Source organism: Saccopteryx bilineata, chromosome 2, assembly GCF_036850765.1.
Source record: "Saccopteryx bilineata isolate mSacBil1 chromosome 2, mSacBil1_pri_phased_curated, whole genome shotgun sequence".
NCBI classification, from domain to species: Eukaryota; Metazoa; Chordata; class Mammalia; order Chiroptera; family Emballonuridae; genus Saccopteryx; species Saccopteryx bilineata.
Genome location: NC_089491.1, coordinates 379,084,469 through 379,101,004, shown reverse-complemented (window position 1 = coordinate 379,101,004; position 16,536 = coordinate 379,084,469). Strand labels below are relative to the sequence as shown.

The 16,536-nt window shown below is 60.0% G+C and overlaps 1 protein-coding gene across 9 annotated transcripts in view; it reads right to left on the bottom strand.

Moving 5' to 3' along the window:
• Positions 1-16,536, bottom strand: part of CACNA1G (calcium voltage-gated channel subunit alpha1 G) — a 65,645-nt gene that overhangs the window by 18,546 nt on the left and 30,563 nt on the right. For 6 of the 9 annotated variants that reach the window (XM_066263959.1, XM_066263960.1, XM_066263961.1 and 3 more), the window contains 15 exons: positions 15,888-16,073; positions 15,684-15,798; positions 15,439-15,594; positions 12,597-12,665; positions 11,036-11,120; positions 10,765-10,958; positions 9,513-9,947; positions 8,434-8,534; positions 8,091-8,214; positions 6,142-6,210; positions 5,821-6,005; positions 4,854-4,980; positions 3,130-3,255; positions 2,513-2,602; positions 1,738-1,930 (listed from right to left, as the gene is read on the bottom strand). In XM_066263959.1, the coding sequence (XP_066120056.1) occupies positions 1,738-1,930; positions 2,513-2,602; positions 3,130-3,255; positions 4,854-4,980; positions 5,821-6,005; positions 6,142-6,210; positions 8,091-8,214; positions 8,434-8,534; positions 9,513-9,947; positions 10,765-10,958; positions 11,036-11,120; positions 12,597-12,665; positions 15,439-15,594; positions 15,684-15,798; positions 15,888-16,073 (2,255 nt within the window). The remainder of the gene's footprint in view (positions 1-1,737; positions 1,931-2,512; positions 2,603-3,129; positions 3,256-4,853; positions 4,981-5,820; positions 6,006-6,141; positions 6,211-8,090; positions 8,215-8,433; positions 8,535-9,512; positions 9,948-10,764; positions 10,959-11,035; positions 11,121-12,596; positions 12,666-15,438; positions 15,595-15,683; positions 15,799-15,887; positions 16,074-16,536) is intronic. The other 3 variants (XM_066263962.1, XM_066263954.1, XM_066263957.1) reach the window with 1 other exon arrangement.

Sequence of the window (16,536 nt, the reverse complement as noted above, 5' to 3'; positions counted from 1 at the left end):
GAGCGTGTGAGGAAGAGGAGCAGTTCAGCCCACTTGTCAGGGTCACAGGGACAGGGAATCAGAGGCACTGGAAGGAGCACGCAGCCTGTCATCTGAACAGATGTCCACTCCTACCCGCCCTGTGGCCTCAGCAGCAGCTGAGATGGCTACAGACCCCAGAAGGGGAGCCAGCTGGTCAGGCAGGGCCACAAGTGCCTCCTGCCAAAAGAACTCATCTGCAGATGCCCTGCAGAGACAGCAGACTGCAAGGAGGGAGGGTGGATGGAGCAGGGGCGGGAGCGTGGCTGCTGGGGTGACACGCCTGCTCAGCTTCCCACATCCACAGGGAGAGCCAAGACACCAAGATGGGACCCCTGCCGACCCCAGAGCTGAGCAGAACGCCTGGGGCGCAGGTAGGCGGGATGTGGGCCATGGACAACGGCTCCACCCGCGGCTGCCAGGAGGCCGGTATCCCCTCAACACCTGCCTCGAGCAGTCCCCCCCCCCACAGGGCACACTGGCTCTGCCCACCCTCGCCCACGCCCACACTCTCCCCTCACTCCAGGTGCCCCTCGCAGGCAGCAGGAGCTCGAACCAGGGGCAGCGGGGAGGGAGGGGCACCGCAGCCCCTCACCCACTTGGCGGTACTCACATGTCAACACACCAAAGAGAAAATTCAGAGCACCGCACACAGCTTATCGGCGTAATGAAGACGGTGTGTGAAAAGGTGGAGAGAGGAAGGGAAACCCGCAGACCAAACAGAGACAGGCACACAAAAGCTCAGAGAAACCCACACAGACACACACTCGGAGAAACGTGGGCAGTGACAGGAAGAGAGGATTGTGGAGACTGCTGAGCACCAGACAGACAGGCAGGGGCCCTGAAGACGGGGAGACCGGTGCAGACACACCTGGAGACATGGAGAAACAAAGGGCTCCTACACCTGTCACTTCTCTTCCACGCTTCCTGTAATCTGTGTCCTGTCACTTAGTCTCGGCCCACCCATGGCAGAAGAGCGTGGGGAGGGATGGGATGGGGGTCCCACCCAGCCAGAGACAAGAAGCGTTGGAGATCACAGGTGGAGGGGGCTGAAGGCTCTAAGACCAGAGAGTCATGTGCTTTGTGTTCCTGTGACCTCAGACCCGCTCTGAGCCAGGGGGAGGTTATTATGTTTTACAGCTTGGCCAAATAAATGACCCTTGGGAAGTTGGAGAGTTTTGCTGGAGATAGAGAGGGAGAGTGGGCCTAGGGTCCTCTCACACTGCTGTCCATTTGCAGCCTCTGCCAAGACCTTGCTCAGCAGCTACGGACACCAGGCAAGTGAGGGTTCAAGATGCTTGCTTGCCAACCCTGGGCCAGGCCAGGTTGGCACCTGGGCCAATCCCTCCCTGGGTGTCTGGACAGAGGCCCCAGACAGTAGAGCATGATTCTCATCCCATGAGGCTCCTCTGAGAGTCGAGGTGGGAGAGGTCGTGCACAACTCCCCCGGAATCCTCTGGGGAGTACGATGCTGAGACCCAGGGAGCCCCACAGGGAGGGGGTAGCTCCCCCTCCCCCATGGGGCTGACTGGTCTGCTCCATGCGGATCTAAAGGCTGACATGCTCTTGAGGGGGGGGAGGAGGTGAAGAGGGGGGGTGGGAGCATCTTCTCCCTGCCCCCAACCCCAGCCCCTGGCCCCCCACAGTCGCAAGGCCAAGGTCAAGCATGACTCCGAGAGATGTGAAAAGACTACCGACCAGCCATCTGCTTCTCCTTACTCCTTCTCTTTTTCTCCAGTCTCCGCAGACGTTTCTCCTCCCGCCGCCGGGCCTCCTCCTCCTCCTGGTGCTGCCGACACTTGTGGAAGTTCTCTACCACCACACCCACAAACATGTTCAGGACAAAGAAGGCCACAATGAGCAGGAACGAGATGAAGTACAGAAGCATCCAGGGGTTGTGGTTCATGATGGGCTGGCAGGGAGCAGGAAGGACAGGAAGAACCATCAGCCCGAGGGGGACTGTCTCAGGTGCTGCCCTAGAGCTTGGGTTCTTTAAGACGGGGCCCTCAAACTCAAGGAGCTAGAGGGACCCAGCAGTTGATCAAATTGAACCACGTGGGTTTGGTGTTAGGCAGTAAGGAGGGGTGAGGACTGTGGCAAAGCGGAGTATGGCTCTACCCAAAAGGGGCTGCTGCTTCTTTGTTCTTACTGACTCCTGCCCTGAGAGAATGCAAGTCCAGTGTTCCCAGATGTTTGGATTTCTCCTGAGAAGGCCCGAGTCTGGATATTCATATGAAATTCACCAATTTTTAAATGGTCATTACTAATTTTAAAAATGTAAACATGTTGCAAAGCCTCTGAAACATGCCTGGATTTGACCCTCCGTTATAGGCTATCAGTTACAGCCTCTGTGGTAAGAGGTAATGTCTCTTGATGGTATTTTTCCAACCTGCCTTGCCCTCTTGCTGTCCAGGGCCTGCACCTGTCATGCCTGGAGTTGGCTCATGCCGAGTGACCTCAGCCCAGAGATGAATCCTCCCCACCTCAGCCCTACCTGCTGGTCCACGCCCACGGCATCCAGCCCATCGTACATGATGTCCACCCAGCCGTCCTTGGAGGCCAGTACGAACAGTGACATCAGGGCCTAGGGTGAGCAGGCAAGGAGACCATCGGAAATCTACGATGTACGGCCAAACCGCCCGCTCCCTGTCTTCAAAGCACCTCCTGGCAGCAGCCTGGGGACCCCAGCCCTTCAGAGGTCAGGCTGGAGTCACACTCCAGGCCCCTGCAGGGCTCCATAGCGGGTAGGAAACCAGGGGAGCCCTGGGAAATGATCACATCCTTCGAAATTCAAAAAACAAAACCAGGGTGAGAGAGAGAAACACAGCCACAAAACTGAGCGAAGTGCTTCATGTTGTACATGTCCCTGTTTCTGCAAATACCGAGTAAGAAAAGGCATCGTCCTGACAATGTGCCTGCATTCTGTACCATGCGAAACAAACATACATCCTCTCACTGCATCCTTGCTGCGAGCCTCCAAGGAGATGCCACTATGACCCATTCACCAGCTGATAAAACTGAGACCCTGGCAAGTCAGTTGCCCTGCAGGCATCATTAAGCACAAACTTGTATTTCCAGACTCCCACCTCCACCCCGGAGCCTGGGGCTCACCTGGCCAAGGTTGTCAAAGTTGTACTTATGCCGGACCCACCGGTAACTGGCTTCGGCACAGTCAGACTTGTTGGTGATGTTCCTGGTGTCCTCACCCTGGCACACGAAGAACTTCCCTTTGAAGAGCTGGACACACATGTACCCGAAGACAGGAAGAAGTTAGCCTTGACCACAGGAAGTATAGAGCTCCCTAGCTCCACCTCCCCACAGCAAGCAGTCTTGGGGCCTGAGAGCTCCATGCGCATCCTGGGTGAGGGTTCAGGGCTCAGCCCTGTGACCAGTCAAGTCAGAGAACCACTCCTGTAGGCACCCCTTCCTCTGGGCTCCTCGGAGCAGAACCCTGGGGAGGGGAGGAAAGGTCATGGGTGGGTACTGAAAAAGGGTGTTAGAAGGGGAATAGTCATTTATCTTCTACAAACAGCTGGGCCACTGGTTCTCCAAGGTGGGGGTGGGGTGAGGCCTCTGGACCAGCGTCAGTATCATCTGAGAATGTACTAGAAATGCCAATTCTTAGGCCCAGCCCAGACCCGCTGAATCAGCCAGTCTGGAGAGGAGCCAAATGATCTGGTTGAATGGTGGGGGTGGGCTAGGTATTATTGAGCCCACTTTACAAATGAGGAAGACTGAGGCTCAGAGAAGCTAATTCACTCATTTAGGTCGTATAACCAGTAGACAGCAGAAAGGGAGCTTGAACTTGGGTCTGCAGGACGGAAAAGCTCGCCCTCATCCCAGAACAGACCGGGCTACGACAGTGGGTAGGGGAAGCGTTTGAAGAACCCGAGAACAGGGGGCCTTGGCGACTGCTCAGGACAGACCTAAATCCACTGGGAGAGTGCAGGACTGGGCTTAACAATGGTTCCCTCTCCTCCTCCCAGCAAGCTGGGAAGAGAGGGACGGAAGGGGCGCCGGGCGTGCAGGGAAGCACCACACCGCCTTGGCAGCTGTGCCCAGCCAGCTCCCTGGGGCTAGAGAGTTCCAGGAAACCAGGAACAGCCCTCGTCCCCTCCCCAGAGCAGAGAGGACATCCCGGGAAGTCAAAGAAAAGGAGGGGGACAGGGGCAGCCACCCAGGAGCTCCCCTGCTGCCCCAAGAGCCAGATGTCTACCCTGCAGCTGAAACAGCCGGAGCCAGGGGCTGGGGGAAGACAGGGCTGGGGAGGGGGCTTCCAGAGGCGCCTGCTGAATCCCGCAGGCAGCTCCTGCTCCTTTTCCTCCAGAGCCAAGTTCCCTCCCTGGGCCAGGGTCCAAGTTTCCCCTACAGCCCCCACTTCCTGCCTCGTCTGGGGTCTGCACCCGTCTGCCTGCCAGCACGCCGCTAACCTGGGCCAGCTGTCTGGGCCCTGGGTCCCCAGGCCTGGCCTGCAGCCCACCTCACTCAGGCAGGAAAGGCGGGGAGGGGGTCCCGGAGCAGACTGTGGCCCGGTGCCAGCGTCTGCGCTCCAGAGTGCAGTGCACAGAGGGGTGGAACAGAGAGCCTGCAGCTGTCACAGGTCAGAAGCCTCTCCGAGGCCCTTGTCCCCTGAGGGGCTCTCTTCCAGGCTTCCAGTTTTCTGCAACGTGCCCAGGAGGCAAAAGGGCCTGAGGCCCTGAGTCTCGAGGGAAGTGTCCCTGTTTATTCCTTTCTAGAATCAAGGTGGCAGCAGCGTGGGCCTCACCATTCAAGAACGAGGAGGAAAGCCATTCCTCAGGCTTCCGCTGACAGCTGGCCCCCAGACCCCCACAAACCTGCACCCCCAGGATGCCAAAAATGATGAAGAAGGCACAACAGATGACCACAATGTTGCCGATGGGCTTCAGCGAGGACATCAGTGTTTCCACCACCAGCTTCAGGCCCTGTGCCCGACTGATTACCCTGGGGAGGAAAGGGGATGAGAGGATTCCCCCAGCTCAGACACTCCCAATCTTGGCTCAACGGTCCCCTGGGCTCTAGCTGAGGGAAGAGGTTAGCTTTCTGGGATGGCTGTGCGGCATGGCCATGTTTTCCTGGGACCCCTGCCATCGGGATTCCCACCTGTGATGTCTCAAAACAGGAAGCAGATGCTCCCACCCCACCCCCTCCCCACCCCCACTCCCAGGATGTTCACAGATCACCTGATGAAGCTAGGTAGGGACTCAGCTCAAGAAAGGGGCTCCCGGGGACGTATGTGTTGTGAGGCCAGGGACATTCACTTGTAGGGAGCGTGTAGGGGGCAGGCAGGAAGGGAAAGGGCATGGATGGGCACAGCTAGGGAAGCATCACTAGTCAGTCAGTGTGGTCCCCATCCATGTCCCATCCACTGACAGTTCTGACTCTGGGATGGGGGTTGGAGGTGACTGCCTCGCTGAGGAGGGTTTCCTAAGAGGGTGGGTCCTCTGTTAAATCTGGAGGGTGGCCCCTGAGAGAGGTGTGGAGGTGGGAAAGCAAGAAAAGGAGGGCGGAGTGTCACCCCTGAAGGTACCGCCCGAGGGGGTGACTCGGCTGAAGGCCACGAGGTCCTGTCTATGGCCCCTTGTATTATGCCTTGCACAGGGCCAGGGACATAGTAGCGGGGGCAGGCTGCCATATGGGAGTGTCAAAAGGGCGGGTGCCCGAGGACAGCAGGGTTCCCGGAGGGGGCCAGCAGCAGGAAGCAGGGGCAGGTGGGGCTCTCCCTCCGCAGTGGAGGAGTAGGCTGCGGGGGTGCCCCGCGCAGGACGCCGGGCATGGGCGCACCTGAGCGGGCGCAGGGTCCGCAGCAGCCGCAGCACCCTGAGCATGCCGAGGATCTTGGTGCCGCTGTCGGAGACCATGGAGACCAGGATGTCGATGATGGAGATGAGCACCAGCAGCCCGTCCAGCACATTCCAGCTGCTGCGCAGGTATGCCTTCTCCCCGAAGCACCAGCCCAGCGCCACCACCTGGGGACACCCGCCATGTTCCCGTCACCACAGGCTGTGGCGCAGTGCTCCCTGTGGTCGGTCTGCAGCCCCGCCCTCCACTTGTGGCCCATCCTCCCCACCCCCACCAGGAACTAGACACAACAACCCCCATCACCTTCACGGTCATCTCCGCCAGAAAGACTGCGGTGAAGACGTAGTTGGAGAGGGTCAGGAAGATGCGTTCCTACAGGAGAGAGCAGGCAGGTGTTGCCACCGGGGCCCCCAGCTGGGCCAGGTCTGCTCTGCATACAGAAGCCAGAAACTGCTTGCAACACTGACTTAGAAACAACCTCCCCACTCACACACAAGGCAGACCGTCTCCTCTCCCCCGCCCCCTCACATGCACGCGCGTGCACGCACACACACACAGACACACACACATACACAGTGCTAGGCCCCTGACTCACTTGCTCCCCTGCCCTGAAGTGACCTGCTTGAGTCCCCAGAGTGGCCTGGGGGGGCAATGACCCCCCCCACTGCTGTCATCTGAGCCCTGTAGCTCAGGCCCTATCCCAATGTCTTCCTTAAAAACTGGGGCAGGATTTAAGTTGATCTCCGACCTCCCACCCCCACCCCATTCTACTCTCCTCCTTGCTCCACAGACTTGCTTTCCTGCTGTGTGCCCCAGAAACGGAGCTGCAGGGCAGGCTGGGGGCTGAGCACAGGCTACGCGTCCCCCAGGGGGGTGCTGAGGCTGAGCACCGGCTGGGGCAGGGAGGGAAGGAGGGCAGCCCAGTCCCCCGATATCTGTGGGGACTGATTCCACTGCTGGGTCGCCAAGAGAGGGCTGTGGAGAGCTGCTGGAGAGGCAGCAGGCAGAGCAAGAGTGTTAAAGTGAGAAACAGAGAAAAGGGAAACGGGAAGCGTGCCTATGACAGCTAGAGATGGAGGAGCAGAGCGGAAAGCGTGGGGGAGAGACACGGTGACGGCACAGAGAGCTCGGCGGCAGGGCCTCGGGCAGGAGGCGGACGAGGGGCCAGTGTGCCCAGCTGCCCCTGCTCCGCCCCACACAGGCGCAGGGGCCTCGGGCAGGAGGCGGACGAGGGGCCAGTGTGCCCAGCTGCCCCTGCTCCACCCCACACAGGCGCAGGGGCGAGGCCCCCCAGTGCTGTGCTCCCTCATTCGCCTCTTCCTGGACTGGCCCCTCCAGCCCTCAGGGCTCCGTCCATCCCACCCTGGCCTGGCTGGAGCCCACCCCAACAGAAACCAGAAGCCCTCGCAGTGCTGAAACCTGAACAACGGTGCGGAGGCAGTGAGGTGGGGGGACAAGGGGCACCTCCAAGCACGTAGTGCAAGATGCCAGGAGAGGCAACAGAGCCACCCCTCACCCACCCTTCTTGACCAGAATCATTGTCCAAGGGAGGGGTTACGCTGCCAAACTGGGGAGAGAGAGCTCCCAGAACAGCTGGGGCCATCCCGAAGAGGCTAGGCCCATGGGGGTATGTCCAGATCGTCGTCAGGCCTCTGGCCTCTCCTTCTGAGAAGGACTGACAGGTTCACAGCCAAGCGGAAGTGACCAGCATCGCCCCCTGACACTCTTGAAAACCTACTTGCTTGTGACCTGGTGGGACCATAGGAGCCAGGGCAGCGTCCCTCTCCTGCTCTGCATCCCTCATCAGTGCATGGGTCATGGGTGAAACTGAGAACCTCGGCCAGGAGGAGGGAAAGCAAGACAGCTCCGCCCAGCCAGGGCCGGTCTCACTGTCCGCCTCATCCCAACACTCACCGACTCACCCAGGGGCCTCACAAGGCTCTGGCTCACGAGAACACGCCGTCTGCAAATAGCTGGGTGCGACGGAGCTCACTTTTCACCCGGGTGAGGAGCCAAGCCCACTCCCCCAGCCAGGCTGGTGCGTCACGGAAGGGAGACGGAGGCAGGAGAGGGACACGGGAGGCATCTCGAGTGCCAGCCGCACGGGGGCGTCAGGGGGGCCTAAGGCAGAGTCCTGGCTCCCTCCCTCGGGGTCTCTCTGGGCCTCGTTGCCCGCCCTGCCTGCTAACCCCGAAGGGGACCGGCTCCGAGCAGGTCCTCCGCAGCCACCGTGTGCAGTCCTGGGGACTCACAGCGCTGTGCGGGTCGATCTTGGGGCGCTCCATGGCGATGGTGATGCAGTTGAGGAAGATGATGACGAGGACCACGTGGTCGAACATCTTGTGCGTGATGATCCGGTGACACAGGAGGCGGAACCTGCTCCAGGACAGAGGCCAAGGCTGAGTGGGAGGCAGGGCAGGGCAGTAGTGAGAGGCATCGCCCCGAGGCCCCTACCCCTCCCGGGCCCTCCCAGTCGGAGACCCCTCTCTCACACACTCGCACGTCTGGGGACACTTCTAGCGTTGCTGGGATGATGTCACGGGGTAATCTCGCGTGAGGAGAGATTGGGTACGGGTCAGGGCTCCCCGTGCTTACCTTGACTGAGGAGGGAAGATGTAGGCAGACCAAGAATCTCGCTCCTGGCAGCAGGCTGGGAGCCGGGCCCGGATCCACGCTCTCATCCGTTCCCCTTTGCTCTGTAGGAGCACCACCGGGGGTGTGAGCAGGGCCAGGCCTCCAGTCCCTAGGCCCTCACTATCTCACTGACCCCCCATCATGTCAGCTCTGCTGAGCCTCCCATCATGTCTGCCCTCTCCCGGCCCCTTGCTGCGCTTCTCCCCTTCCATTCCTAAAACCACCTCCCGTCTCCATCTGAGTGTCCCCCTTGTCCCCGGAGCACCCCTCGCGTCCTTCTCCTTCCCTTTCCTCCCCTGTGCCCCTTCTCCCTTCTCCCTTCCCCTGTCCTCCACTGTGCCCCCTTCTCCCTTCTCCCTTCCCCCTCGCCAGACTCTCCACCCTTTCTCCATCTCTGCCTCCAGCCCAGCCCCCACCTGCCTTCCCTCCTTCCCTCCCCGCTGGGCTCTGCAGTGCATCAATTATCAAACACTGTACCCATCACAGCTGTCTGTTCACAGACACACCTGGGATGAGGAGACACGGGGCCCCTTTCTGGGCCCCTTCTCCTCACGTGCTACCTGGGAGGTCCCGGGTCCCTGGGCCCCATCCCAGGGTAAGGAGTGGGGGTTGGGGGCTGGGGGTGGGGTGATAGGTGGAAATGGGCACGAAGTCGAGGCTGTGATGAGGTCCAGATGAGAGAGGGGGACAGGAGAGGACATCAGTTTGGAGAGATGAGTGATGGGTCTTTCTGAGTCACAGGGGGAGGGCCATGAAAGATTCATACACATCTGCCTGAAACCATTCCTATCCACCAAGGACCTCAGCACCACAGCCCCAGGCACGATGAGGATCTGGGGTTCAGCAGGGCCAGCAGAGAGAATCAAGAGGGTGTTTGAAGCTGTCTCCAGGGCCAGCACCCTTGATATCCCTTAGGTGTGGTGGTAACTTTCTGAATGCCATAGTGTTGGGAGGGGTTGTCCACCGCTGCCCCAGGCCAGGCATTGCTCCCTCACTCAAGGTTGGGGCTGAGGGGGTCACCGCGCCCTCAGGGGCCTCACCAGGTTGCCCTCGTCGTCGTCAGCATCATCCCCATCCAGTGGAGGGTCATCGGGCCGCAGGGCCTGAGCCAGGTGCCCCGAGGCAGACTTGCCGTTGCAGCCCTGGTGCTCGGAGGCTGAGCTGCGGCCGCTGGCTGTGCGGTGCAGCCCGGGCACCTGCAGTGTGTCCGGCAGGTCAAAGGAGCTCTTAGCCTCTCGCTCCAGGGAGCCCCAGTGGTGCCGGTCGCTGCCTGCTGGACTGGCCCGCTCCTCCTCAGAACTCTCCTCCTCGTCCTGGCTCTCCCGGCCCTCGCCGGACAATAGGGACCTCCGCTCCCCACTCGGGCTCCTCCGCTTCAGGCTGGGGGCGCGGCCCAGGCTGTTCCGGCTGGAGCGCCTGCTGGTCCAGCTGCTGGCTGCGCTCCAGGGGCTGTGCGGGGAGCTGCGGGCACTCGGCTGGGGGGTGAGCAGAGGAGTGAGTGGTTTTAGCCGGAACCATGTGGCCTGCATCCCCCCAAGGTACCACATTTCCTCTGAGCCTCCCCGTATCACACCATGTGTAGAAACATGACGAGCAGGAGCTTGGTGTCGGATGCCTGGACTCAGGCCCTGGCTGACTCCAACCATCTGTGTGACTTTGGCCAAGTTACTAAACCTCTCTGTACCTCAGTTCTTCATCTATAAAGTAGATATGACACTAGCACCTATTATTCCTCATTCAGTTGGCGAGAGAAGTCTTATCACCAACTGGTGGCAGTGTAAAATAATGGCCAGCGCATGGGCTCTGACACCAATCTTTTGGATTAAAATGCTGGCGCTCTCACCTACTTGCTTCAGAGTTTCCCACAAACCACTTGGGCAACCTGAGATGCAGGTCCCAAAATGGAGATGATAACAGTATCTGCCTCATAAGGTTGCTGTGATGATTAAATGTGTCTAGAATACTTATGAGCAGTGCCTGCGATGGTCTCTGGCCCAGAACGAGAGACTGGATGGGGTTTGCTATTATCGTGATAAGGTATAACAGAGGTAGGGACTAACCCCTGTGCACTTCACATGGAGGCTCAGAGGCCGAGTCTCACACAGTTAGGGAAGAAAAGAAGAAGCAGGATTAGAACCCATGGCCACCGCTCCTTCACGTGCTTGCATTCCAGCCCTGATTGACCTCCAGGGGCTTGTCCAGCCCCTGGCTCTGTGGTATCTTCTCAGGCCTGCCCACCTACCTCCATCCTCTTTCCCCTCCTCACAGCCTCACATCCACAGGAAACCCTACCGGTGACTTCATCTCATGAGCTGCTCCTGGCTCAGCCGACCCGCTGCTGCTGGTGCGGCGGGAGGCAGGGCTCAGCGCCTCAGCCAGGCCCGTGCTGGAGCTTTTGGGCAGTGACATGGGTGTGGCGGCCGTGTGGATGATGAGAGGCGGCAACAGACTCCTCCGAAGATCTGGGTGCTCTCCCAGGGACACCACTGCAGGGGAGAGATGGGGAGCCCCTGAGTCCAGTCAAGGCAGGGCCAGGGGCTGCACCCCCAGGATAGATACTCACAGGCCAAGTGCTTCTTCCTGTCGCCATCGCCATCCAGGCTGGGCGAGAAGAAATCGGGCTCTGACTCGGATTTGGTGGCGTCTCCCTAGGGTAGGAGGGCAGTGGGCCGTTAGCGGCTGGGCCGGGCAGCGGTCCACAGGCTGTATGGAGGTCCCCCTGTCTTCACACGCACACACTACATATAGGCCACAGGAACCAGCAACCACGGCACGAGACATGCACTGGCGTAAACCAGACCATCCAGGTTTGGGGCCCAGGGATCCCCAGGGTCCCCAACCCTTCTGCCTCCCACCAGCCACACCTCAGAGGAGGCCATTGTGAACCCCAGAGTCCACAGCACAACCAGCCTGACCGGTAATGGCTCTAAGAATGGCTGAGGGGAGAGAGGCTAGCTGGGTGGATGGGTGGCACAGGCCAGAGGGAGCTGGGGACCCGAGTGAAGAGGTCACTAGGGCCTCAGTTCCAAGGTCCACTTGTGCCCTCTGCTTTCCCTTCCTGAGCCTCAGACCCAAGGACCCCAGAAGGGAATTGAAAGACCCCAGACAGAGCGGCTCAGCCCAAGGACGCCACTTCAGGCCCTCTGCTTGTCCCTCCAGCCTACCCAAGCCCCCTCCCCGCCCTGGCCCCGTTTTTACCTCTCTCCCTGTCTCTGGGACAGTTTTTTCTTCCTTCTTAGCAGGTCAGTAGGTTCCCCAGTAATTACACACTTCTCCTTAAGAAGTTATTAAAAAATACTTGATTGCTACTTTTGATAAGGACATAAATATTGCGTAATTGGCATCTCAGGGGATCATTTTCATTAGCTCAGTTTACAACCCTAACGAAGCCTTTAATTATCCAGTGGGATCTCCAGGGGGCTGCTCGGGATGTGCAGCACCATGGGGTCCGGCGGGAATCCTGACTTCGCCCTGAATTCTGGTGCCAGTGCAGGAAACAGCCGGGCACAGGCTCAGTGTGGGGGCCAGAGGAGGAGCATGCCCTTCACACACCTGCTGGACCTCCTGGGTGGCCAAGGGGCCAGAGACTGGGAAGTGGATTTAAGGCACATTCTGGCAAGAGCCATCCCTATCCCCGCATCCTCCAAAGACTTGTCCTGAGCTGAGGCAGCTTGTGGGGTCTCCCACAGGGACTCAGGGCACGGGGAGGGGGGAGGGAGAGAGATGGGGGAGCACAGTCTGGGTCATGGGTCGGACTTCAAGGAGGCCCGGTGACTGGGACACCTGTGGGGCCCTCTGCGTAGGCATGCACACGCGGTGTACCACACACGTGCACACAGAGGATTCTAAGTCCCTTCTCCCTCCATCCGCCAGTCTGTTGGGGACGGAACATGCCGTTTGCAAGGGGATGGGAGTGGAGGCAAGGAGGCTCCGCTCCTTGTTGTCCTCAAGGGGGAAGGGACTTAAAATCGAAGCCAGCCTCACGACACCAATGACCACCATGGCGACCACAGGCTGCACAGGAGCTGAGCGTGAACACGAGCACAGAGACACGGAGGCGCGCAGTGGAAGGGCGCGGGGCACGGGGTGGGGGGGGGCATGCCGACTCGTGATCGCGTACCTACCCCCTGGGAGTCGACAGGCAGCTGAATACAGCTTAACTGTCCACTCGCATCTTCCCGTTTGCTGATTTCCTACAGGGAGAGGGGGAGGCAGGGGACGGGCGCTGGTCACAGGCGCTCAGGCTCTCAAACATCAGCAGTGTCCAAAGAGGACAAAGAAAAGGAGAGATGCAAACCCAACAGCGGGGGGCGGGGGGGGGCGAGACACGGGGGCGGGAGAAGAAAGGGGAGAGAGCGGCCTTCCAGAATTCAACCACAGGCTCCGGGGCCAGAATGAATCTGAAGGGTGAGGAAGGCGGCCACGAAGGTGGGGGACAAGGGCAGGGAAGGAGATCAAGCGCCCAGATAATCTTAATAACAGCCACCATTCCCTGGGGCGTGCGAGGCATCATGGAACTGCTTCATTAACACTGGCTTGCTTCCTCGCCAGGTGAGAGAAGCAGGGGCCACGGGGATCTTGGAGAAGGCGCTGGGGGCTGGGAGACGTTAAGAAAACTGTGCAAGCCATATGGAGAGTGAGAGGTGCGTGGGGCCTTGAGCCTAAGACTCCAGCGCCCCCTTCCTGGCCAGGAGGCAGCGGGCTTGGGCGCTGGGCAGGAAGGGTGGGGAAGAGGAGTGGATGGGGGTCAGAGGCTGGGAGGAGACAAGGTCAGGGCTGAGCACAGGCCTCCCGGCTCCCATACTCTCTGCCCGCAGCCCTCCCAATCAGAACTGTCCGGCTGCTCCAACTGGGACGGGACCTGACAAGTAACCCTGGGATGACAGCTATGATGTTGTTTAGTATCAGTTCATGGCCTCACTCGGGGCCTGCTGCCTGTTCATTTAATTAAGTGTGTAGATGATAAATACCCGGGGATGCAAGGCGCTGCCCCCTACAAGTTGGGAAATCAACAGCCAGTCGGCTCTGTCCCCCGGGCCTCCTCCTACCTCTTGGCAGGGTGGCAAAGCCAGCAGGGGGCCCCTCTGGAGGCCTTCCGCTGATGACGTCCAACAAATGGAGGCAGCCACTTTCCCCACTGGAGCAAGAACCAGCCTCCCCTGCCAGATTGTGGGGCTCCCAGAGCCACAGGAGCAGCCCCCTGAAAAGGTTCAGGAGAGGGCAGGTGCCTCTGGAAGTATCCAGGTCAACGGCACGGAGGGGCGGCCCTGCACCCAGGGGCAGGCTCACCACATGCAGGCCAGTGAGCAGCTGGCCCACACACCTCCTCAGGCGCTCCAGGGCCATCCTCATGGAGGGGGTACTCATCCCGAAATCCTTTCTCTATCCCACCCCAGACCCGAGGCATCAGGCCCTAAGTGAGACCCTCCCAGGAGTCACTTGTATTCTGAAGGTTGAGGAGGTTGTGGCCCCGAGTCCTGGCTGACGCCTTAGGCTGAAGCAGCCACAGGCCCCCAGCGGAGCCACAGTGACCAGGCCAGGCCCTAGGGCCAGGTTGCTCTCTTCCCACACATAGACTTGGCCGCTGCTTAGCAACCAGGCCGGCTCAGTGGCACTCGATTTAACAAGGTGTTTGCTGAACAAGGCAGCAGTGGGGAGGGGGCTGTCTGCTCCGGGCACCTCCAGGGCTGCTGAGGTGGCTACTGGCTAGTCGAGGGGAAGGGAACAGGTTTGGGGTGCTTTCCGTTTCCCTCCACAGACTTCCGGAAAAATGTCTGGGGGACTCTCACTGTCAGGAGCTGTGGTTCGGAAGGGGCTGGAGGATCGCGTTCCCTACTCCGCTCCTCCTCCCACAGGCCAAGGGCAGTGCCCGAGAGAGGTGGCTCTCCAAGAGACCCGGGCTTTTGTGGGAGCGAGGTCGCACCTCCTCACCCTTCAGGCCCCAGGGAACCGTTCACCACATAAATGTCCCGTGGCAGGGAGAGCACCAGCGTCCCTCCCCCCTGCGAGAGGCCCAGCCACCACCCAGGCAGAGCTCCACCAGCTGTCCTCACTGTCACTTAGCGGGAGGAAATGCGATAATGGGTAACCACACAATCACAATGGAAGCCGGAGAAGGGCCAGTGCAGGACAGATGCCCCCGCGCCTCACCAGCCCGGCCCTCGGGGAACAGCCCTCCCTCGCAAGGCTGGGAAAGAGGCGGAAAATAGATTTTTGTTTTTCCACCGTGTGCTGGGTATTTATAGACAGGCCGCAGCGGGAGTTTCCATCCGGGTCACCCGGAGAGAACTGGACCAAGAGCTTCTCCACGCCCAACCTGGAGCATTTCTAGGTTGGGTCAGCCTGTCCTGTGCAAGGTGCTAGGTTGGGCCTGGGGCGGCATGAGGGACGGAAATGAGGGAGAGGAGGACGGTGCAGCCTTCCTGGCAGAGGTTGTGCGCCCTGGCACGGCAAGGGCAGGATCAATGTAAATCAATATTAATTGATGACGCTGCCCGTGACGAAGGTGACGGAGCCTGGGCTGGAAATAGGACGCTCATCTCTGCCATGCCAGCCGCTAATTGGGCTCATTGCTCACCCTGGGCAGCTCAGCCCTGCCCGGGCCCTGGTGGCATCTTCATCATCTCAGTCAGAGCTCAGATGACTTGCACACAAGCTTCCCCCACCCCTCAGCTTAGATGGGTCCCCACCCCCAAGACCTGTACCCAGGGACCCAGCCGCACTGTGTGCTGACACTGTCCGGCTTCCTGGGGAAAGAGCTAGCCGACTCCAAGGGGGAAGCCCACTTGGCAGTTAACCTGGGGACCCAAGGACCTCCCACAACCACCCTGTTGCCTGGAGCCTCCCGCACTTAGTCACCCCCACCTAATCTGAAGGGCGCTTCCTGTGGGAACCTGCCAGGCCACCAAAGCTCAGGCCGGGCAGCCGATTCTTCCCGAAAGTGGACCGTGGCGGGCAGGGGATTACCTCCGCCTGGAAGCCCTCCACCAGAATGGCGACAAGCAGATTAAAGAGCACATAGTTGCCAAAGGTCATGAGGGCGATGAAGTAAAGGGCGGCCCAGGACGACGTGGAGGCCATTCCGTTGTACAGCACCTTGTTCCAGTCCTCCTGGGTCAGGATCTGTGGGCAGAGGACATAAATCAGGGCCGTTACCAGAGTCACCCCCCATCCCACCACCTCTGCCCACCCTGCTCCTGTCTCCTTCGCACCTGAAAGACGGTGACGATGGCCCAGAGCAGAGAGTCAAAATTCTTCCTGTCCGGTAGCGTGTCCCCGTCCCGTTCGGATGCAAATTTGCAGCCGAAGAGATGCATGCCCAGGATGCTGAAGACACAGGAGCCACAAGATGGGCTCGGGCGCCAGCAACCCTGCCCGCCCCTGGGGCCCTTCTCCTGGCTGGCACCCACCCTCACCTGAAGATGAAGATGAAGAGCATGAGCAGCATGCAGAAGGTGGCCACGTTGTCCATGGTCTTCATGAGCACCACGAGCTGCCGCTGCAGCGCCGGCAGGAAGCGCACCAGCTTCAGCACCCGCATCAGGCGGAAGGTCCGCAGCACCGACAGGCCGCCCCCCTGCTGGCCCACGATCTCCCAAACGCTGCAAGGGGGAGGGGCGGGGAGCCTGAGCCCGCTGCAGGCTCACCTTCTGCTTGTCCCTCCCTTTACAAAGGACCAGTGGCACCTGGGAGACTGGACTGGGCCAGCATGGCCTGAGAAAGTGGGGCACAGACTGGCGCTCGAGACTCTGAGACGGCACGGATCTGGGTGACAGCTCCAGCCCTCTCCACCCGCCCCGCCGGGCCAAAGATCACACAGCCTGGCCGTGGACAGCCCTCTCTCTCAATAGGCCAATGCAATGGCATCAAGTTTTGGAATATTTGCTTTGTTCTCCTCTAATGAAATCTAGAGCCAATTCCAAAAAGCAATAAAGCAGTTCTGGCCCGAAGCCTGGGGGGACGGAGCACTTTCCCAAGGTCTTGGAAACCCTAAAGCGAGCTGCCGGCGTCTGAGATGGTTTCCAAGCACTTTGCAAGCAGGGATCGCTGGCTGGGTCTCACACC